At 35.5% G+C, this 24703-nt stretch overlaps 1 protein-coding gene across 4 annotated transcripts; it reads right to left on the minus strand.

The window, feature by feature from the left end:
* Positions 1–367: 367 nt before the first annotated feature.
* LOC125672534 (ETS-related transcription factor Elf-3-like) lies at positions 368–23957 on the minus strand. Of its 4 annotated transcripts, none has more exons than XM_048908728.2 (8): positions 23196–23813; positions 9949–9966; positions 6324–6369; positions 4882–5029; positions 3034–3234; positions 2567–2815; positions 1975–2173; positions 368–1404 (listed from the first exon to the last, which is right to left on the minus strand). In XM_048908728.2, the coding sequence occupies exons 1-8, from the start codon at positions 23231–23233 to the stop codon at positions 1296–1298; spliced, it is 1008 nt and encodes a 335-aa protein (XP_048764685.1). In that variant the 5' UTR covers positions 23234–23813; the 3' UTR covers positions 368–1295. The 4 variants fall into 4 exon arrangements, with proteins under 4 accessions (XP_048764685.1, XP_055996928.1, XP_048764686.1 ...); XM_056140953.1 differs by having other exon boundaries at positions 9949–9984; XM_048908729.2 differs by lacking the exon at positions 9949–9966 and having other exon boundaries at positions 23196–23957.
* Positions 23958–24703: the final 746 nt, after the last annotated feature.

Below are 24703 nucleotides of genomic sequence, written 5' to 3' on the forward strand. Positions count from 1 at the left end.
GAATTTTTCACTCATATGGAGACGTCAACATTGCCGGTGAAAGGCTGCAAAATTTAGATCTATGCTCGGCGCTTACGGCCTTTGAGCAGGGAGGGAGCTTTATCGGGCCAGAGCTGCTGTGACGCGAGATTTCGGGGTTTTGCGATCTCATCTGAAGGACCACCCCATTTAGTCGCCTCTTACGACAAGCAAGGGGTACTGATGACACGGGATCAGGAGACAAAGAAAGACGAGTGTGGATGAAGACTGCAGCTTCTGACAGGAGACAAAGAAAGGCGAATGTGGACGAAGACTGGGCTTCTGACAGGAAACAAAGAAAGGCGAGTGTGGACTCCTTATTTGCTATATGTAAGTGTAATAAACACAGTAACATTAAAATCTTTTTTATTTCAAAATTTGCATTTTATACAAAGTTTAAAGTTTTCTGTCGACAAATTTATACATAACTAAATAGGTAACAACTTAAACAGTGAAATTATACATTCAAACTGGTGAAATTAACGAATAATTGATATGACATAAAAATAAAATTACCTATAATTTGTAAAAATACAAATTATATTGGTATCTAGTCATTTCAAAGTCTATGATTCTAAATATACTTATATCATATTCATATTTTATCTAATCACTTGTACACGTAGATTACGTGTACATTGTGTCAGTATGTACAGTACATACAATATGTAGTACCACATTCTGTTCACAAAGGAACTCTATAGGTATTTAATTATTTCTGCAACATATCGGTATTGTGTCTAGCTAATTTCTTACATCTCTAAAACGTTTGTCTCTCTACATGTACAAACACTTCTTGAAATCTGAATTTCAATTCAGAGAAAAAGGTTTTAAAAGCTCGAAGTTTAATGTCTTTCACCTCAGACAATATGCATATATATATATTGATATAATTTTATAATTTACAAAAAATACAAAATATCTCTCTCTCTCTCTCTCTCTCTCTCTCTCTCTCGGTCTCTCGGATTTCTAGCCAAAATGGAATGCAAGATGTCGGACACCGGTGGCAAATCATAGACATACAAATGTACGTAAATATCTACTTCATCTGTACACGTTTGTATATAACAAAAGGTCAGCTGTGAAACATGAGATTATACGAGTCGGACATCACACATATTAACGGCACCTATATGCTTTCTCACGGTTGAATTGCTGCCATAGGTCACACTCACGGCGTGACAGTTCTTTGATTTTCCCATTGAAATTACCAAAAGGCGGACAGATCATATAACTATAAGGCGGGCAGATCTGTATCAGTTTTGTTTAGCCAGGGTCTACATTTTCCGCCACCCATGTGCTTTTGGTCCGAATTTAAAACACAATTTCTTTGGAAGCCCTCGATCTTTTGGAATATCTGCAAAGTATCCCTCTTTTCTTGAATATCTACAAATATAAAAATTACACAAAATTAAGACCTTTAAGGTCCAAATCAAATACAAGGATGACTTTCTTAATTCTGAGTCTAATTATAAAGATCAAAGCTACAACTATTACATACCCATTAGGCCTATATATATCATTACAGCTTTTGCAGTAAGACTTATCATGAAATACTTGCATGTTTCAGGATTTCAAAAAATGTTGTAACTCATTTCTATTTCAACCAATAATATTAAGTTTCCATTAGAAACATGTGCCTATGGTCCACGTATATTGCAGTCATTTTTTTTTATAGGGAAGCAACGTGTTTTCGTAAATCTATCTTAATCTGAAAATAGGCTTACGGTTTCTTTACAATACCGCAAAAATAAGAAAATATATTTAAAAAAAAAATGTATAAATGAAGCGAATGATGAACTATTTAACTCGACCAATGTGTGTATGGAAATAAAGAAATTCAAAAAATAAGATCAAATGTATTTCACAGGCAGATAACTCATTCCACATTATTTCGCATGATCATAAAAACTATTGTAAGGAGTTACCTCTCTTATCAAATGCTTTCCTTCTTACCTGAGAGAGCGACTGAGTTTCTCATATGTCATCTTTGATCTATTGTTTTTCTTGCTGCCCCATTGTTTGGCTACCTCATCTGACTTCACTACTCGGAATATTCCTTCCACCTCCGATTCCCATTTTATAATCTTCGGGCAGAACCTCTCATCGTGTAGAAGGTCGCGAATGAACTCCCACAAATGGTACACACTGGACGCTGTATCACAGAAACATACATTATATTATTTTAGATTAAAAACAATTTTCTTTGAAAAATAAATTCTATGTAAATGAAAGATATATATCAATATGCATATAGTATGAAATAATTATGAATGATATCAGTTCTGTAAAATTATTGACTGACAGTTTCCTGTAAATTCCGAGATCCTGTAAATTATGGTACTTTAAAACTAACAGATCTAAACCTATACCACGAGTAGTTAGTGTATTGTATATATTAAAGATAATACACGTCCTAGTACTGTATAATGTGCATGGTGACTTGCTCTCTAATATCAGCAGGGTTATGGAATGATGGCCAAGGAAAATGTGCTCCTATACATATCAGTGAACAACAAAACCATAACCTCCAGAAAAAAACACCTACTCTGTCCCTTCTTTCTGCCGGGGCGCTTCTTTTTCTCAGAACTGCTTGAGTGTCCATCGCTGTCTGTTTCACTCATGACATCGTCCTCATCGTCATAGAATTTGGACGGTAAAATTGACGGATCTGGTAAACCCAAATTGGGTTCCTTTTTTACCTCTGCTTCTGAGAGCGCAGGGTCTCGGTGGGCAAGGCTTACTCTCTGGAGAGCAATCATTCCTTTACCTGGATGATTTAATTCGCCTGAAGAATCTGAAAGTGAATGTACGAATTAATATAATACACAGAAAATCTTCATCTACAAGAATATCTGATCAGATTTTTTATTTTGTTGCAAAATTTGCGAAGATTTGTCAGTAATGGTCGTTATCAATAATTTTACAAACCAATACTTCAAAAATCATTTTCGAACGATGGATTTGACAGTTTTTTTTAATGTAAAAATGTCAACAACAAAAATAAACTTATACCAGAACTATAGTCCGAGTTATCTCCCGTTGATCCCGGGCTGTGGGGATACGTCAGAGAACCGTCTGTGGGTACCTCAACTTCGTATTGCACTTGTCCAAGTTCGCTGGAGTCATCAACGTTTCCAACTGGCTGTGATACTGACCACATAGGAAAATGCACCAGAAGATCTTGTGGCTGTGACAGCTCGTAAATATTTGAATCTGAAAACGAAAAGTTGGTTCTAATGACAAAACGTAAGTAGAGCTGACCTACACATAAAAAATGTGTGCATTTATGTGCAACCCATGAAGGAAGACCAAATATTCCTTACAATGCATAAAAAGATGTGCGTTATCTGAAGCGCTTTCTCAAGATAGTGATAAACAGTTGACAAAAACACTTGACTCAAGGGAAAAAAGAAAGGGTCTCTAAGCACTTTCGTGAGAGTTCCTGGTCTAAAGGAAACCTGGCTTAAAAATATTTTAAGTACTCACCAAGTTAACTGAAGAGGACTTTTACAATTATTACAAGTACAGAAATACACACGCACATACAGAACATGTGCTCATTAAAATGTTCTTTATTCTTTATCGATTAATTATCAAATACTTCCGTATAATCCTATTTTGCAACGAAGAGAAATGGATAATTTTGTAAATAATTTGTTCCGTTGTCACCTGTTTGTATAAGGGACGGATGCAGTACCGGTAAAAATACAATTTGCAATATAATATCCTGTCAGATAAATACATCAATTGCATCTTCTACAAGAAATACTGTATTGGGAAACATGATAACATTATATGTAATGGTCAAATCTTATTTCGTTGTATTTGAAACGTTAAAACACACACACAGACACGCGCGCGTTTATGTTGCTTAAATCAATGTTCAAAATCAAATCCACCGCACAATTCTTTCTCAGCAGTATTACAACTTAAAGTTGGGTCTTTAAATACCCGATATGGAAAATGATAACGCTTGGGCTATTTTCGTGGAAGGCTACTTGCTAACGGTTTCGGGGAAATCCCCAGTACTTAGAGATTTACAAGCCGAGTGTGACATGCAAATAAAACCTGGAGTTCAAGTCTTTTATTCCTCTGAGCATGCATGAGACAATTAGTTTCTATGAAGCCTTAATTAGAAATTGAATTTTTTTCACAAAACCTCATTTGAAACAGATAAAAGACAGGAAAAATGGAAACATAATAAATATTCGAATATGAATGAAGTAAATCAATAAATATCGCGTGAACCACAAGTGCATAACGTTAACACACAGCAAGTACCTGTAGGATCTACGTGTACAACGCAAAGACTGTTAAATGATTAAAAACTCACGCCAAAGTGAAAAATAAGGCTTACTAATTCAACAATACCTACTGTTTAAAGTATTCAATGTTGACCAAGGAAGTGAGACGAGTCACATTGTGACATGTATAACACGGTCTCCTAAAATACCCAGCTATTTACTACCGGGTTTTGATAACCCCAACGACAAGATTGTTATCAAGTTTTTGTAATAGGACGTGTGCATGTACAGTCCAATAAATGTGTTTGAGAGAGACATAGCATCATTACATAATTGTAACCCTTAATGGCTCTAAGCAAATGCTATCTTAACCATGTCATCTAGATTGCAATCAATGTCCATTATTGTTATGCTTACATTAAAAATGACCACAAGCAATTCGTGGTGATTTTTTTCCCTGGTCAATGTCGTTGCAATTTAGGGTGAAAATAAGTCCTCCTGTTGCATGTACGTGTTTATTGTAAAGGTATAAAAACAAAAACTGGAGGATTTTATGCAAATAAGGAAATATTTATCAAGGTAGTTTCTACTTTCGATTTGTTTATCACTGTCTTACCTTCTGGATCTGAGAGCGCTGTAGGATTCAAGAAATCGCTTTCATCCAAACCCCGAGAGTCAGCGGTAGCCCCGGTCATGCTGCTTAAGGAAAGGTCTAAAGGTCCGAAGTCGTCGGCACTCAAGGATTCCGTTAATACATCGGCGAGCTGCAAAGAGACGGGACCAGGAAGTGAATTTACCTGCTAAGTTTTGTTGACAATCTGGGTCACAATATCAATACAATACACCTCAGCTAAAGTCTGTTAGGCTCAAACAAAATATTTAAATGGTCCGATCTATAGAGATTACGCGTCCGTAACAAAACACGACATAAAAATAGATGTAAATTAAAGCAGTGGTATTTCCAGAAAGCGTTTCCCCGAGAAATAATATGACAGTTTGCTATAATAAAAATATATTCGAACAAGAAAAGTTTCAGAAATATGCATGTCCCCGTGGTGCAGAATTGAAAAGGTTTATACACACGTATCATTTAAGTGATAGTATTTCCCTTTATCTTCATAAAAATTTCTTCCAAATCAGCTCGAGAAAAGCGTAAATATTTTTTAAACAATGAATATTAAATATGAATTTGAATCGTGACCTTGTGACCTTGTAAGCAATAGGGATCACCTACACATTAAGCAGAATCAATTAAGTTTGATGTCTGTCAATGAAAGGGTTCTCAAGATATTGAGCAAACATAATCTTACTATATCCTGTTTGACCCTTGACCCTGTGACCTCAAAATCAATAGGATGGGGTTATCTAATTCTTAGGATGTACCAGTGTACTAAGTTTGATTTATGTCAGGGATAGGGTTCTTACGATATGGAGCGGACAACATCTCATGTCCAAAGTGGATTGACCACATGACCTAAACATCAATAGGATGCGTCAACGCCTTAAGATGTACCAGTGTACCAAATTTGATGTCTTCAAGCAAAGGGTTCTTTAGATATTGAGCTAACAAGACTTGGTCTACAGACCGACTGACAGGTGCAAAACAACATGCCCCTTTTTCAAAAGGGGACATACAAATCATGATCGTGTTTGACGATGAAAGTAGCTGACACTGTAGTCTTTAGTAAAAGAATAAACAATCTTCACAGCTCTAGTTATTTGACCATTATCTTTAAACCTTCAAATGTCATGTTGACAAAATAATGGAGAGGTACATGTAACAGGTTGAATTTGAGATTGGATAAGGCCACAATGCTACAAAAACATGTGCATCATTTTCCTTTCCTTAGTTTACTCTATTTTAAAATAAATATTGTAGGAAATCGATGTAGCCCACATGTTCTCATATTGATCGCATTAGAAAGGAAGGCCGCTGCTGTTAGGAAGGTAGTGCTGTATCTACTAGAATAGTTTTATTTGTCTACAATGGTTAAGTAAGATGGTATTCAATTCCTTTTTTTTTCCAAATGGAGACAGAAAAGTGTTATTTTCACTTACCGACGGGAAAATATGGGCTGCCATGATCCCGTTGAAAACATCGGCCCTGTCAAAGAGAAAAAATAAAAATAAACATACGTACATGTGTATTGGATAATATGTATGTGTATGCAGTTGATGAAATTTTCCACGAACAACCGTAAGTTTCATTGCCAAGCTGCCTGTCCATCGTTCTCTGTAAGAGTCCATGCATTAGCAAACCTTATCTACGCCAGGGATGGTGTGTTTTGTTCAGTTTGTCCAATGTTTGCCTGTTAGCAGGATAAAGCACTGGTATAGCGAATTTTTAGGAAAATCTACTGAATGATATCTTGGGCAGACGTGGGGGTTTATCAAAGGTTGTGATTTTTGGTGGTACGTGTTGTTTTCCGGCTGACGGATAAATTCTACAGTATGCAGAGCCGCTTTTTAGATTTTATATACACTGTTCATATAATTAGACAGGGTACCTGTATGTCAGAATAAGTAGGACAATACATGTCAGAATAAGTAGGACAGTACATGTCAGAATAAGTAGGACAATACATGTCAGAATAAGTAGGACAGTACATGTCAGAATAAGTAGGACAATACATGGCACAATAAGCAGGACAATACATGTCACAATAAGCAGGACAGTACATGTCACAATAAGTAGGACAATACATGTCACAATAAACAGGACAGTACATGTCAGAATGAGCAGGGCAGTACATGTCAGAATAAGTAGGACAGTACATGTCAGAATAAGTAGGACAATACATGTCAGAATGAGCAGGACAATACATGTCAGAATGAGCAGGACAATACATGTCAGAATGAGCAGGACAATACATGTCACAATAAGCAGGACAATACATGTCACAATAAGCAGGACAGTACATGTCACAATAAACAGGACAGTACATGTCACAATAAACAGGACAGTACATGTCACAATAAGTAGGACAATACATGTCAGAATAAGTAGGACAGTACATGTCAGAATGAGCAGGGCAGTACATGTCAGAATAAGTAGGACAGTACATGTCAGAATAAACAGGACAATACATCCGAATGCCCTCGAGCCTCTTGAGAAGGTCAAGTATGTAAACGATTTCTCTCATTGCATATTATCATTGTTCACAGCATAAAAGCACATAGCAAGTTGACCATTAAAAAGTGCTATACTTATGAAACCAACAGTGATTAAAATTTACATTGAAAATAATGCTAGCACTGTCCATTGTGGTACTATATATCAAACATAAATATAGATACTTGTGTGGCATAGATAAACATAGTAACAAAATTATGTAGTGAAGTTAACATAAAGGTTATTTTCAATGAGGTACATTACAATATAAGTAAAGAACAGAAAACATTTTGAATACTAGTAACTAAAAATTCTTGTTGGGGTTCGACAGGGTGTATCTATAATTCATGCACTTTCTTAAATAACCAAACCATTTGACCCATGTCATGGTGTAACATTTCTTTTTAGGAATGAAAAATATTCACCTACAATTAAGTTAAGTTTTTAAATTTGTTTTCTTAATACTTCAGGATGACTACAAATTACCTGTAAAAATATCAAATAAAAGACTGTGCGTCTGCACAACATGTACAATGTATTAGATCTAAATTACTCTGTTGTCAATTTCTAACTTTTGTTTTTTGTATTTACTACCATCCGATATCTCTATCACAATCACAAAAATATGGTTGCAGGCATTTATTCTGCTATAGGGAGTTTGATATATTCATAATTTACGACATCAAATTAACCTACCTTTAAAAGTAATAAATTCTCAATGTCTAAAAAAAATCAAATAATTCTACGTGACCGGATTATAGCATTTTGAAATATTGATTTTCTTGGAATAACATTTTCGACCTGTTACCGATGTACACGTGTAATAAAAAATGACAATACGACTGTCAAATTTTATGACAAAGATTCGATAAGACTGCAAGGGTTTATGGGGGATTTTAAGCTAGTTGATGCCTGCCCCCGAAAAAGTATGCCAATCACGTGACAGTGTATACGTGTGGAATTCCTTGACTTACAATCATAAGTGTTCCTTGTTATTTCAGAGAATTGTTGTATATTTCTTTTTAAATCTTTTTAAATCATCAGAAATTAAAAATTTGGATCCAGCAATTAAAAATTGGGACCGAAGCATTTAATCAAAATCTTGAAGACTTCTATCATAACCACAAACAAGTGTGTAATAAAAGGCTTTTGCTATTACATAATATATATATATATATATTTATATACACACACACACACACAAAAACTCATTTCAAATCACAGTTGATCGAATACAGCACAATGAACATTGTCGTGATCACAAGAAAATTCTTCATTTTTTTCTTCAATTCAGATCAATATAATTAAAAGGACTCTATGTAAAATTTCCTCACCTCAACGAACGTTCTGCTTGTTTATAAAATATATCTATAGATGGGAATTCCCCGCTGTATACCTATTGGGTTTCTGAGGTACAAAATGTAATATTAGAAGCGCTGTTTACTCTCTACTGCTGAGGTAAACCCATGTCCCATTACAAAAGACATGTCGAGTGCATGCATACCCAGACACGCTATATTTGGTCTAAACAAAGTCTGTAAAGAATATTTCCATGCACCTTGCCTTGAACTTTATGAAACGATTTAAAGAGGTAAATGATTATGGTGTGCATTCACAGTTATTTGCTATAAAAGTGGTCGACAAAGACCCTGCCACACTACACGTTTTAGACATCATATACTGACGTATAAAAACTTCACCCAACACGCTGGTAAACGCTGACGTTCAATCAAAAATCTAAGGGAAACCGAAATCAGAATGAATATATAGCATTATACTAAAGCACATAATGAATATATAACCTATTGTTAAAGCATGAGCAACCTAATGATATTCCTATTACGTATATATTACGTCTGTAAGCTTATGACAGTCTGTACACAACGTACATTGTAGCACTAACGTGTTTAACTCATGTGGAACGCGTGCATGCATGCAAATGATTTTGGTTCGCATTCCGCGCACAGCCACTTAAATCACCCTCGTAACTTGTTAAGACTTAATTCTAACGTAGACAACGTACGTCATAGTTTGCTATATTTTCATACGTCGGTATACGTAGCTGGTATACGTCGTAGTGCGATAACCACATTTGTTTCCTTTAAGAATTCTTCCTGGTCGATCTATTTTTAGAACTACTGACATGTGTATTTCAAAGTCACAACACTACGTATTTTTCAACGAAAAAAAGAAACACGTTAAAGCTTAACGGCCCTCAAAACCCAATTGTGACACGCGTGATTGGTTATACATAGACGCATTACGTAACCACCTGGAGATTTTCCCCTAACTACTAATGAACAAAGACAAGATGGGAAACGTGATATTTGTTGCAAAAGCATGCAAATTATAATGCAACAGATTGTCTTTTTCAGTAACTACATTGCACGTTTGTTTGTTTGTAGCTATATCTTAATACACTTTGTGAGATCTTTCGAAATCAAACTAATTCTGCAAAACAAATGCACAGCATTAAGGATAACAGTCTCCACAGAGAGAGAGATAGCATTAACTTAAGAACGTTTACCGAGGCAGACAGACAGAAAGCAAAACAGAAAGTAAACCACTGACCTGTACTGCATTGCTGTGCTTTGTAATGTACGTAAACTTTGAAAAAATAAACATCCAAAACACCTCCAGTAACTTCTACATTTAAGAAGTTAAAACAAATAGTGATAAAAGAAATCTTCCGGGTTAACACCACGTGAAATTATTTCCAGTTGAACTATTTTTTAACTAGTTATCCTTTACCAAATCGAGAAAATTCGCCCATTCACAGGGATCTAGGAAGCGACTATTTGTCACTCTACCTTTTGTTGCTGACACGAATTATTTTTGGACCAATGCATGCGACCAACTTACCTGAGAAGTTAAATACCAGTGTTTGGATAATATATATCTACCTTGCATGTTATGTTTATCATTCAAAGTGCTTTTTTTTTTTCTTATCGCAAAACCGAAAATAGAAGAATTAAAAAATCACGTTTTGATCAGAATGGGATCATGGAATATCACACTGCAGGTATGCAATATATGTGTTCTTTTGAAGACCTCGAGTCTCCAAAACATTTGTGGACAAGCGATTTTTTGGTTTGTACAAAAGATGAAATGGATTTATTTATACACACAGGAGTTTTTATCTATAGATATATGAAGTTCGGTATGTTTTTTACCAGAAGTGCCTATCAAATTATATGCTGAGAGCTTCTATTACATGTACTACGAAAGCCTATTCTTGAAGGAGCAGTAGCGTGAAAGAAATGCGTACTAAGACGAACAAAAAGCGTAATAACGCGAATCAAAAATGTAATAACGCGAATCAAAGGTGTAATAACGCGAATCAAAATCGTAATAACGCATTAAAGGTGTGATAACGTATTTAAAGTGTAATAATACGTACGTGGAGGGCGTAATACAGGTAACACAAATAAAAGGTAATCGAAGACGTATAATAATAACAAGGTGAAACCCGACTTCTCTGCATATCCATTCCATATCATATGTTTTGTTAATTTAAATAAAATATTTTTAGCAAAGTACTCAAACTAACCTTAATGTTGAATTAAGGCAAAATTGAACTGTGTGCACTTTCACGACTATAACTGTTTTTATCATTATATATAATATATGAACGTTACATACAATCTTTGTCAATAGTTGAAAATTCCAAAGAAATATACAAATCGATTTACTCTGATTATTTCATCAAAATTGAGAGAGAATTGGCGGATAAATTATCGGAAAATAATCACACCCCGGTGATTATCTAACTCGCTCGGGTTTGAGAGCATCACTATAACATCACAATGTGTTCCAACGTCACTGTCTATGACGTACAGTGGCGCAGTTTAGTAAGCTATAGTGTCATTGCTAGTAAAGCGATAAACTGGTTCCCCGCTGATTGATGCTACACACAAACCCGTAGAGAAGCGACATCAACAGGGAACCAGTTTAGTAAAGCGAACGATATTTCAGTCACGTGATTAGTACCCTGCCTACCCTAGGTAACCTTTAAATATTCCATATCAAAGAGCTCCATTATAAGCTACTCTAGTAATTAAGAAATAATTGTATTTACTGATTGATTGATTGATTGAATGAATATTGTTTAACGTCCCTCTCGAGAATATTTCACTCATATGGAGACGTCACCAATGCCGGTAAAGGCCTTTGAGCAGGGAGAGATCTTTATCGTGCCACACCTGCTGTGACACGGGAACTCGGCTTCTGTGGTCTCATCCGAAGGACCGCCCCATTTAGTCGCCTCTTACGACACGCAAGGGGTACTGAGGACCTATTCTAACCCGGATCCCCACGGGACGTACTTTACTGATAAATCTACTACTGATAAATCTATTAAATGGTATAAGAATAAAAGGTTGACATATTTTACTTAACTTGATAAATACTTGGAAGAGCTGAGGCTAAGATTATTTCCCAAAACAAAGATGGATGGATTTTCGGTTGTGTTCTTTTTGTGCTTTGAGTTATTTGCCCATACATAGTACTATAAGATGATTTGTTTTAAGTTTGCTATGGGTCATTTGATATGTAAATGGATTCTTTTAATGCAATTTTTTTTTTTTGCTGCTCTAGTCATTTATAGAAATATTACGTGCTTTTCCGACTTCATCTTGGGGTATATCGGGACAAGAAGGCCCAGGGGCGTTCCCTGTGATATCAAGACAAGAAGGCCCGGGCGCGTTCCCTGTGATATCGGGACAAGAAGGCCCGGGCGCGTTCCCTGTGATATCGGGACAAGAAGGCCCAGTTGCGTTCCCTGTGATATCGGAACACGAAGGCCCAGGCGCGTGAAGAGGACATTATAAGTGACTGTTTTATACATAGCTTTATAGGATACATAATTCTATTGTTGTCCATAAACTTTTTTCTCTGATTAGTGCAAAGAGGATCCTTATTGATGATATCTCAAACAAAATGATTTCGCATGCATAAAAAATGTATTCCCGTGCTTAGGAAATTCTATTGGACAACAGAGTTAAACGATTGCAAGACACAAGTAACGCATTCTCCTGGCCGTTCCTATATTCCACATGCACACGAATAATGTTTCAACAATAAAAGATTGGATGTCATCCGATGCCCAGTGAAACAGAAAGCCAATTATATGCAGTTTTCAGTTTACATGTATCACACACACATAATAATGAATTATTTCACTAACAGGAAATGCCGAACTGCCTGACGTTATGTGTCATCTTTAATGACGTCATTTAGTACCTGGTATTTTTGCATGACCTTTACTTTAGCCAAATTGTGCTACACAATTTCAATACCTTAAAAGGAAAGACAATCCTGACCACATTGTTGTTTTTATGAATGAAGTATAACTTACTGATATCATAAATGACAGTCTTTAACAACAAAAATCCTTGCTTAACGATTAAATCAATATTAATCTGTCATATATTTTAAATTACTCGCCGCTAAGAGAGCGGCTATTGAAGTTTAATTTATGACGTTACACCGTCGGTTCCGGATTTCATCAGCAGCACTGTAAACATGACAGGTCACGAACAAAGTTTGGAGCCGTATAGATTTGAGTCCGTTCTTTCGCAACAAGAAATTGAGAAATTAACGTTTTCAAATTAGTACTGAAGCTTATCTAGGTCGTATGTAACAGAATAGTATGACAAAGTTTTAATTAATCCTATCATTTATCGTGTAGAAATGTTTTGGGTTGCCTTCCCCTTTAATCCATAAATATATGCGATTTTACAATATAATTACTATATTGTCCTATATACACAATATTATTTGAATATATTCTCTCTCTTGGTATCAAAGGTGTATGTACTATGTTGCATTCTGTATAAGGCAAGGACGATATAACCAGGGGTTACCCAAATTCTCACTATGCAAAGTGTGAAGTCTCGATTTATGGAGGAAATGATTAGTTTGTGTATGAATTACATTACCTAAAACATACACGTTTATCATATAGAAATAAAGACGAATATGAAATTAATGCAAATCTCTTGCTTCCTTTGACTCGACATTTAGATACATCGACGGCGTTTTATCTATGAATTTCTTACTCATTTTCATTCGTGCGTCGATTCGATATACAACTGTACCCCAGTAAACTCGAACTAAGACACTACAAAGTCTTCAATATTTGTTTCCTGTTTAAATACGTTATTGAAAATAGATGTCAATGACGAACTAACAACACAACTTTAAGACAAACGAGATGACTTCTTCATCGTCAACTTCCCATAGTTTCCATAATCACTTGCATATGTTGTTTATGTCTCAACTCATTCGATACGTAAGAGCGTGATCTGTGTATGATCAATGTTTAAATTGGGGAGGACTACTGATAAATATGTTGATGTTATAGGGTTTTCAGCAATATAATATAGTCAGCATTATACAAATTCTATGGTCGTTATAATGATCTAATTTGCAAATATAAGCTATGCTGTCTGGCGTCTTTCATACCAATTGTTTGGCTGTTGTATTGTTGTTGTTTTTTACAAACTGATTTAGACTACGGATAACCCCGTTTACCTGATCAAGATATAGGGCTCAAAGCGAGTGTGACCGGTCAACAGGAGGAATCTTACTCCTCCTAGGCAGCACCTGATCCCACCTCTGGTATACCCAGGGGTTCGTATTGCTATTCTCGTAATTTTGCATTCTTATAGGATTTATATAAGATTGATTACTGTTCGTTATCTTCACTTGTTCATTATTAAAAAGAAAAATTCTGAGCCCATTTAGAGTGTTGTTCTAATGGAAGAAAATAATGGAAAATTATTGATTAAATCTTTATTTCTGTCAATAGTAACAAGTCCACATCTTTCATTGATTAAAAGTTAGAGAATGACCTTGAACTTATCTCAATCACGTAAATGAATACGCCACAGATCAATTTCAAACCATTATAATTAATTTATTAATGCATGCTGTACAACGTAGTAGAAAGTTATTAGAGACGCGAGATTTTGTTTATTATATGGCTAAATACATGTGATCTTAAATATCGAAACCGGCTGCTAGACAGGGCCGTAAATTACATGGAGGCGGAGGAGGCAGCTGCCTCCTCCAACTTTTGAGCCAAAAAAATTAAAATTTAAAGTTCATTAGAATTTATGTTGTTTCCAATAACTAAGAACATGATACCTCCCTTAAAAAGCATTCCAAATCTTTCTTTTAGAATGAGTTAGTCAAGTAACATCTTAGAAGGCCCTAGAATCAAGGATTTTGCACGAAACGTGTTCAGTGTGCACAAAATGTGCTCAGCGTCTGGGGGCCTGGGTGGCCCCCAGACCCCCGCCTAATTTCCTGCCTCCTCCAAATTGAAGGTTAATTTACGGCCCTGCTAGAACATGTAGAACTTTCAAACTAGATACTTGATAGGTCATCTATCTATATATCTATAAAAAGATCGGGTTCGATGATTCAACAATTGTTACTCTAGTCCGTAAAAGAAGTCATCATTTCTTTCAATGTTGAAAGTGAGAACAGACGCGATATTTCATTGAGTGACCAAAAATAATTAATCGTATCAATTTTAGAATTCCCAATTCATTTTTGGCCCGATGTTAGAGAAATCGAATGTTATATTCACCTCGAAGGCACGTGCAAGTTCCATTTTTCTTAGGTTTTATATATCTATTCATTTGATCCAATTCTTTATTTTTATCAAGAACAATATCTCTCGATCTTTCTCTCTCAACACATGGTTCATATGGTTGTATTAAAGATCTGTAGTCCACGAAAGACAACTCTTTCTAAAGTAGAAGGCGTGTCACTGAAGACCGGTGAGGTTTTATTAATTATTTTTCCACAGTGGCACATAAATATATCGTTGCTATATATTAATTTAGGAATTCTCATACACTCCGTTGTCTTTATTTACATTTGTTTCATAAGAAATATTTTAAATAATATGTAAATAAGATGCGGTGTAAAATATGTTTTAGGGTCAAAGACATGATTTTCGTGATTTTTATCCTCTTGTATTTCTTGACTTTGTATTGTCAATCCGTTACGAGACGTGGAGGAAGTTCTAAATCAAACAAAACTGTGTAATGCACATGTACACATAACACGGAAATGAAAACTTAATGGCGTCCACATAACATTGTAAAGAATTTGTTTTAAGAATTTGTGTACACATAGACAACAACTAAAACGAGCTCGAGGCTGTTGACACACTTCTCAATTCAGGATGCTCGTGGTGAAAACAAGATGAACAAGAGATAATGTACAGTACTTAGAGACTAAGGCACTGCAAAGGGAATAGCAGAATATAATAGCGCTATCGTGCCGAGCCACACTTCCTCCATAAAACACAGTCATATATCGCCCCTGGCGTGTACACTGTAAGTGATGTACTATAGCCAGATGTGTTGTATATAGATCGTATATAGATACATAAGCATATTCTTACAACACAGTATGAGTGAAGTGCCACTGTTGATGTATAATGAAAAGGTTTAAATGACCACTACAACCAGGGGTTTACAGATCTAAACTCGTTACGAATAATCCATCACTGGCAAAAATCGATACGAAATATTTCAACATGACTAGCTCTCAACAACATACATGTATTAAAGCTGTCCTAGAAACATAAACAGGAAATGAATTAAGCCCTGTATATAACAGATTGTTATGAAATTTACATGCACTTCGATTGTGAAACTGAGGTGAACATGTATACTTTTTTCAATGGCTGGAATCATGAAACGCTGAGTATTACCTGCCGTCTACGATGGCCACCCATAGCATAATCCCCCAGCTATTCTACTTCCTCCTTCGTCGATCAAGTCATTTAAGTTACACACAGCGCTTACTGGATTCGCGCCTTTTTATCGCCCGGATTCTACTTCCTTGTCTCCGCAAAGTAGTATATAAATATACACTCAGAGAGAACTCAAATGATATGCATTAGGAAATTCACGTCTATGCCTTCTTTGGGAATCCATGCTCAGATTGTCAATGGCGACCACAATTAAACATCCTCATAACATACAATGTAACACCATACAGGCAGGATTCTTGACAGATGTTTTAGCCTTGTCAAGTCGAGTCATTTCACTAAAACATGTTCATACCGTATCTTTCTCCTTATCCGAGATTTGTATAACAACATACATGCATGTACTGTTCGGCATTTAACATTTACACGTTCGATACTCTTGCTGTGGTTAAGGTCGAAACCGAGGTCATTTTAACGATATAACACCTCTGCTTATGTAAAAGTGACCTATATCAAAATAAAAAATGTTTTTAAAAACCATTGCAGGATACAATTTGAATTACAATATTCAATTCCTGAAGTTGTGTGTGTATATACATAATTTGTAGTCGGGGAAAATACTGACACATGTAAACAAAACTACACGGATCAGGTGATCTATCTACGTAGGGCGATAGGTGGATCTAAAAAATAATCTCCCTGTGGTGTGTTACCAACGCTATTTTGCCTAACAATACAAGACTTATATGGTGGCTGATCTTAAGCTTTTAGTATTCTAAAAACAATGTTTTCACTGGAGCAAAAATACTACTTTGATTCTTTTTGAAAATATTTACGGATAGTTTAAACATAACTATTTCTTTGTATCAAATTACAAATGAATCGATATCAGGAACAAGTTCCTTTCTCTTCTGAACTGCATGTGTGAATTTTCATTAATTGATTTGGTTTTCATGTTTCCTAGCTCCCATTTTTCAACATCATGATTTTCGTTCCGATATGAATTCGAACCCATTCTCAAAACAATTTTCTTCAGAAAATGCAGTGATAGTGATTGAAAATAAATATTCACTTATACCTTTCATCTAAATGAAATATGATGAAATATTTCGTAAAAAGAAGTGCCTTTCTAATTTACTAGTTTTAATCTATTCACGGTGCACGTCATTACAGAGCTATTTTCAACTTTTTTCTGTTTGCTAAAACACGATTTCAATAAACAATACACCCAGAACAAAGATCTCCCGCTTGAGAAAAAAATATAAGCGCCGAGACCACCCCTATTCATGAAAAAGGTTGTGCTATGTGATGTGGAATCCTCATATTGAAATCTATTTTTTGAAATGGTTTTCATAAGCTTTCGGTTTCCATTAACTTCGAGGACAAATTTTATTTCAATCACCCAGACTTTGTCATTTATACAGGATGTTTACAAGTAAAAACTTATATATTGCGATTGAAAAAAAAATACTACAACTAATGAAATTGTTTTGAAAAACATGCTGCTTTTCACACAGATGCCATTTCATGCTCTTAACAAGGAATGCCAAGGTGTGTACATAAAAAAACCATGTACTTTGATAACAGTATACAACATTTTATTCAGTTACACCTTATTATTTTGCAATATCACCGATAGATGGGGAAAAACACGTTTCTTACTTTTACAAAAAATCAATCCATAGAATAATTCAAACCGATATACAATTAATATTAATCGGATGGTTAAAGGGGTATTAGCTGTGAAAGTGATGGCAACCATTTTCTTCAAAATATCTCATTGGCATAATAAAAACATTTATTATGTACAAGAAGAGAAACCTAATGAAACTATGTTAGATAACCACTTTTAGTGTAAAGAAATATACATGTATAAGGAAGAATTAATGTCTAGCAAGACAATGATAATTTAATCACCAAAATTACATATTTATGTATCTGCTTTGAGAGTAAAAAGTGTTTGAAATGATTAAATACTGGTGTTATTACTGACATATATAATATGGGACAATTGTCATTGAATTAAATTTTTGGTGACAAAATGACAGCTGAGGAAAATTTGCTTTTTAGTCATAAAATAGTTTGGTTTTTATCCAAAAAAAAATTTCAATTTCAAATTGAACTAAATAAATAACCTCCCCGGTGTTTACCCAAGGTAGAATAGAGGTAATGTCTAGATATTACGTGATTGGCCAAAATTATTTTTATTTGAATTGTTCGTCGGGATGAGAAATTATGGAACACGAAATAATGACATATAGGGATACATTTGAAATTCACTGCGGATCGCTGCATGTACATTGTAAATAAATAGAAGTATAACCTACAAAGACAATGGGACTCTTGGAATGATTTTCTTTCAAAGATTGTGGGCATTTATATCAAATCAAGATAGTAAAGGGAGAAAGGTTCAAAGGTTTGCATTGTTTTGGTTGTTTTAAGTCTCTTCGAGAATGTTTCACTCATATTGAGAAGTACCACAAATGTAGGCCTATGGGCCGTAGAAGTGAAGACTCTTTTAATGTGTAAACGCCTGTCGCGACACGATACTTCCGTTTTTAAGGTCATATCCAAAAGACCCGTGATGCCGAGCGTTTGATGAAGGAGTAATCACTACCCACGGTTTGGCACGAGCATGACTCGAACTCAAGACCTGCCCGTCATGAAGCGAGGTTTGTATTGAAATAATTTCACTAAATGAATTAGTACCTAGCTTAAACCCTACAATACAGGCGAAATTGAATTTACACGATAGTCCCGTTTTAATCTGAAGTACATTTCATTTGTTTGACATCGACTGTGGCCGGTGAATTGTGTCAATCATGGTGTCATGAAGGGTATGTGCTCCATTCTACCCCCCTCAACCCATCTCTACATAGGGGGGAATTAGGGGGCTAATCCCCCCCCCCCCGACAGATTTAAAGAGAAAGGGGGACCGTTTCCGTTAACTTGAGCTTTCCTTAACCTAGCTTTAACAGTACAAATCTTGCAAAATCCGCTAGCTTCCCATTAGGGGCGGGGGGGGGGGGATCACCGGCTCCCAGCATCTAGCATAATGATTCCAAAGAGTTTTCATCAAATTTCTATTTACGAAAAAATAATATTTGCTTGTCAAGATATTTAATACCCCCCGTATCGTAAAATCTTGGATCCGCCACTGCATCTCTATTTTCTCCCTAGGTTCTATCCCTTCACCCGACTTCACCAAAGTATCTCCCAATCACCTCTACCCATCTCTAATATGTATACGGATCCACGCCAATCAAAGTAGATTTATACATAAATGCGCGCGTATGACTTGTCTTTCTTACTTAAGATTCCCGTGGGGATCCGGATTAGAATAGGTTCTCAGTACCGCTTGCTTGTCGTAAGAGGCGACTAAATGGGGCGGTCCTTCGGATGAGACCGCAAAAACCGAGGTCCCGTGTCACAGCAGGTGTGGCACGATAAAGATCCCTCCCTGCTAAAAGGCCATAAGCGCCGAATTTCGGTCGACATTTTGCAGCCCTTCACCGGCAGTGGTGACGTCTCCATATGAGTGAAATATCTCGAGAGGGACGTTAAACAATATACAATCAATCAATCAGTCTTATTTAAGAAGTCTCTTTGTATTAAGTTGCTCTTGGATGTCGATTACAACGTTGCACAATGGCAGTTATTAATATAAGTAAGTTGCACCTGATTTTTACCAAACTAGCAGAATCAGTGAATCGAATACAAAGAGCTGGCACACTAGTAAAAGCCCCCTCACTGCCACGGCATATAATTCAAAGTCTGTGGCACTTCATTTACAGCTGGTGATGTCTCTACACTGGTGATGTCTCTACACTGGTGATGTCTCTACACTGGTGAAAAATTCTCGAATGGGGTGTAGAACAATACAAAAACGCATAGATTTGGATTAAATGACCTCGAGAATGAGTTATAATATTCCATTGCAATCTTCTATCATCATAACACAGGATTTATATTACTACTGCCATTCATGTAAAATTAGTGAATGACAACTCTGTCTCAATGGCGTGGGGTTTTTTTTGGGGGGGGGGGGGGTGACTGAAGGTCATATGACTACCACAGAAACACAGGTACAATATATGTAACACACCTGATGGAAATTTTCAAAATGCTGGTTTCCATCGTAAAGAAACAAAATCAAACAAACAAAATTTAAAAAAAGAAACATCTCGGTGTTACCATGAATCTGATGTAATTCACAGCTTCTACTGTTATCGTAAATCGATATATAGTCCTTGAATTTAGCGTGAACTTCAATGTCTACATCACTATATGTTGGAATATGTCGATTTTTTTCTTAATTTGATGCTACAATGTTTGGTTTCCTTGAACCTTCGTTAATTAAATGACCTCATGTTGAAGGGAAGGATACAATTCACTGAATTCCTAGTTCCTATGTTGCATGTCCTTACTATATGCTACTTTTAGCAGACACATCCAACATTCCATTTCCAGATTTGGTTTCTTAATCAGAATGAAAAGTAAGAATTGGGTGCAATACTTAATGCTTCGAACAAAAAGCTTATGAAGTTCCCTTGATCCTACAACAGAATCCCATTAGGGGAAATAAGCTGTCTCGAGAACCATGGCCTACTTTGGCCTCTCCTAGATCAGCATCTGTATCTAAACAAGTAACAGCTGTCTAAAAGATTCCCCTGACTACAACCACTATTATATAGTCTACGAGCATGTGTTGTTTTTCTGTGGACTGATCTATTTTAGAAGGTTGTATGAAATCAGATCAATTGCCTGCAACCACATTAAAAAGGTGAAGATAGTGAACAATGATCAATCTCATAACTCCTATAAGGAATACAAAATAGAGAGTTGGCCAAACACGGACCCCTGGATATACCAGAGGTGGAATCAGGTGCCTAGGAGGAGTAAGTATCCCCTGTCGACCAGTCACATCCGCCGTGAGTCCTATAGCTTGATCAGGTAAACGGAGCAATTCGTATTCAAAATCAGTTTGTAAAAACGGCCAAACAATTTATATAATACGCGTCAGACAGCATTCGATCAAGTGATAGCTTGTATTTGCAAATTAGATCATTATAATGACCATAGACTTTCCGAAATGCTGACTTTACACGGGACTGTTGAAACCCCTAAGATACAATGTACTTATTTTATTATCAATTCTATTTCATCTACGAAAATTCAATTTTGATCACGGTCTGATGCTGTGATGTCAGGAACATCATTTTACCTCAGTGGATAAGGAGAGTTTTGCTCATCGCAAGCATTTACCAATTCTCTAGTTATGATCTGAACGGTGTCTTGCGCGTTTGCTTTTCCTTACTAAGTTCGGGAAGTATATGTACGTATAGACACAGGATTTTAAGCTGGAGGAGGCTTGAATCTCCAAGCTACGATAGACCCATATGATAAGTTTTAATTTGATCGCCATTATATACTCCAAAATGAATCATCATTGGTTTTCCATAGTGATAACACTACGTAAAAGGTATTCAGTCTATATGTCTTACGTATCACACACCTTTAACTCGTGGGGAAATGGGCGTGAGAAAAACTTAGCAAATATACGTGATGAAACAACCTAGTTCAGAATTGCGTTTGTTTTGTTACACAAATGTTTTGTTGTTGTTGTTTTGTTTTTTGTTTTTTGTCAATCTATAATTTGCTTAGATGATAAATTTATCAATTTGAGATGTAAATACCCATTTGTCTGTTTTATTTACCACATATTCCAGTATGTGTCAAATGACGTATACATATGTCATCGGGTACAGGGCGGGGATTGCATGCACATAATTCTTATTATCTATGAAAATTGCAATAATTATATTAATACGTTACCGTTTCTAATCATATTTAAAATCATAGGAATTTATAAATCAGTGATAATGCAAATATAAGTAATAACTCTTTTTTATGAAGCAAACTAATTGATTTGAACACGCGGTTATTTTATACAAATTATCACTTGATCAAATCAACTTATTAAAATCATAAACCAAACAAAACTAGAACAGTCATTCCTCATATTACGTAACCATGCATATCAACTGATATTTAACAAACCCTTTTATTTATGATTATATTGATTTAAAACTAAAAATCGCCCCAATTGAATGCATGTTCATTAAACACCCCGCCCCCTCTGGTAAAAATATTCTGAGATGGACCACCTCTGCGCATGTATAAAATTGTATTAAAGAGTTTAATGATTATTTTCAATGGCCAGCGTGCTGATTGCGCCACTCACGGGCCGGTATAGAGATACTTCATGTATACAATGCAGGTTGTAAAGATATGAGTTATCCTTTTCGTGATTATTTGCAACATTTTTGAGTATCAACTTATAATGTCCACTCAGTAACAGCGCCTTGAGAAGGGTGTACCATATGATTAAACAGACCGACGAATACAACACACATTTACAAAGCTGTACTTGATGACGAGGTCTGACATTGTGACAATAGTCTGTTGTTTATAAATACTCTAAGTATGTATATCCCAGTACTTCAGATTGTCTATGCATTTGCGAGAGACTACGACTTGAAATAGAAAGCCCGCTTTCTTATCTGTGTTTCACAGATGCAATGTGCTGTGTTGAAAACGTATAGCACATACCGGGTAGTTTGGAGGCAAAATTCTTACACCAGGGTTAAGGATTGCTTGATTTACAGAAAGATCTTTCCAGTAACCCGATGTTTTAATTATCAGTCACGGTAAAATATTTGTATAACCATGCTAATGGACAGATAGACAAAAAACATCGCTCATTTATTGGGAATTATATGTATTGATTAATACAAAATAATAATTAAGTTATAATGTTTGATATTTTTCTTAAATTCTAAGTTTGTAAACTTTCATTGCAATGCACTGTGGGAACTACTTCTACGTACTTCTGATTTACTACATCTAGACGTCATGGACAGCAGAATAAAAAATACTTATCAAATATTCCGTGTACAGACGTTTTGAAAGGGGTAGGATTAGTTGATATTACTTTGTTGTTTTAGGGAAATATACAATGAAAATATGAATTGACTGTGTACACATATTACTGAACCAGGAAGATAGTCTAAAAATAACTTACCGACTGCTAGTATATCTGGGTCCATAAGGATGGAACATTTTGCAGGATTCCGTAAATGAAATACACCTCCAGGAAGGTTTCGAATTCAAGAAATATATCTTAGAGTATCCGGGGTGAAAATGACACAAATTGAAAGTCACATACTGAAGAGAGAGAGTGGTGTTTTCTTCTTAAACCGGCAAATCGACTCTGTTTGACGAAATATTATTTTCCGCCGTGCGTCGCATGAACAGATAGGGAAAAACATAAGAGCATCCGGATTAACGGGAAATTCACACTTAGATTTTCTCTTCGTGACCCTTGACGGTTTTCAAAGGAGGTTCAGCATACATGAGTCATTGTTTTCCTTACTTATTTGCATACAGTATTATGTCACAAAAAGTCCACATTTCTTAGTTGTTTCTTTTTTATTAGCTTTTTTGTCTTTCCCACTCAAAGTAATGTGCGACTGATAATAAATATATTTTATCCGATCTTTCCTAGAATAGCAAATTTTCTTTTCATTTTTAAAGTATATACACATGTAAAAGTGTATGCATACTTACTTGCGATTTAAAATGGAACATAATGTATAACCATCGTTCAATTGATATACGTAGTGATTAAACCGCGCAGGGACAATTAAGTCAAAATTCAAAACAAACATCGTTATCACGTAGTGGTTGCTCTAATTATTCATTGTCGCCATCAATCACAGGGATGGTATTTTGCATACGTTTTCATTTTCTGAAAACGAAACTGCAGTGTATTCTTTTAGAAAGCAATTCAAAGTGTCATATATATATATATATATATATATATATATATATATCTCTATTTTCATATATATATAATGACCCAAATAATCCCGGGGAATTACCATGAACGGGGTTTTTCCGTCAAAATTGTTGGTTGGCTGTAATCAAAAAATTATTTTTTGTATGATGCATTATTGCATAATATATCAAGTGAATCATTTCTATATGTTCCTTAAAATTTATTGAAGAATAGTGGATACATGTATATGCAGTTTATGTTGTTCATAGATGAATGGTTGATGAAGCACACAAAAAAATAACTTAAGTAGATATTCTGTGGTAATACTGTCAAAACTAATAAATGCGTTTTTAACAGAGTTTACAAATTCTGCAAAATAGATAATGGCTTTTGTTGCTTCTACTTTCTGTTTACACTATTCTGGTCCAAACTGACATAGACGTACATTAATACATCCATAGACATACAGTAATACACACATAGACATACAGTAACACATCCATAGACATACAGTAACACATCCATAGACATACAGTAATACACACATAGACATACAGTAATACACACATAGACATACAGTAACACATCCATAGACGTACAGTAATACACACATAGACATACAGTAATACACACATAGACGTACAGTAATACACACATAGACATACAGTAATACACACAGACATACAGTAATACACACATAGACGTACAGTAATACACACATAGACATACAGTAATACACACAGACATACAGT

Source organism: Ostrea edulis, chromosome 6 (genome assembly GCF_947568905.1).
Source record: "Ostrea edulis chromosome 6, xbOstEdul1.1, whole genome shotgun sequence".
Lineage (NCBI taxonomy): Eukaryota > Metazoa > Mollusca > Bivalvia > Ostreida > Ostreidae > Ostrea > Ostrea edulis.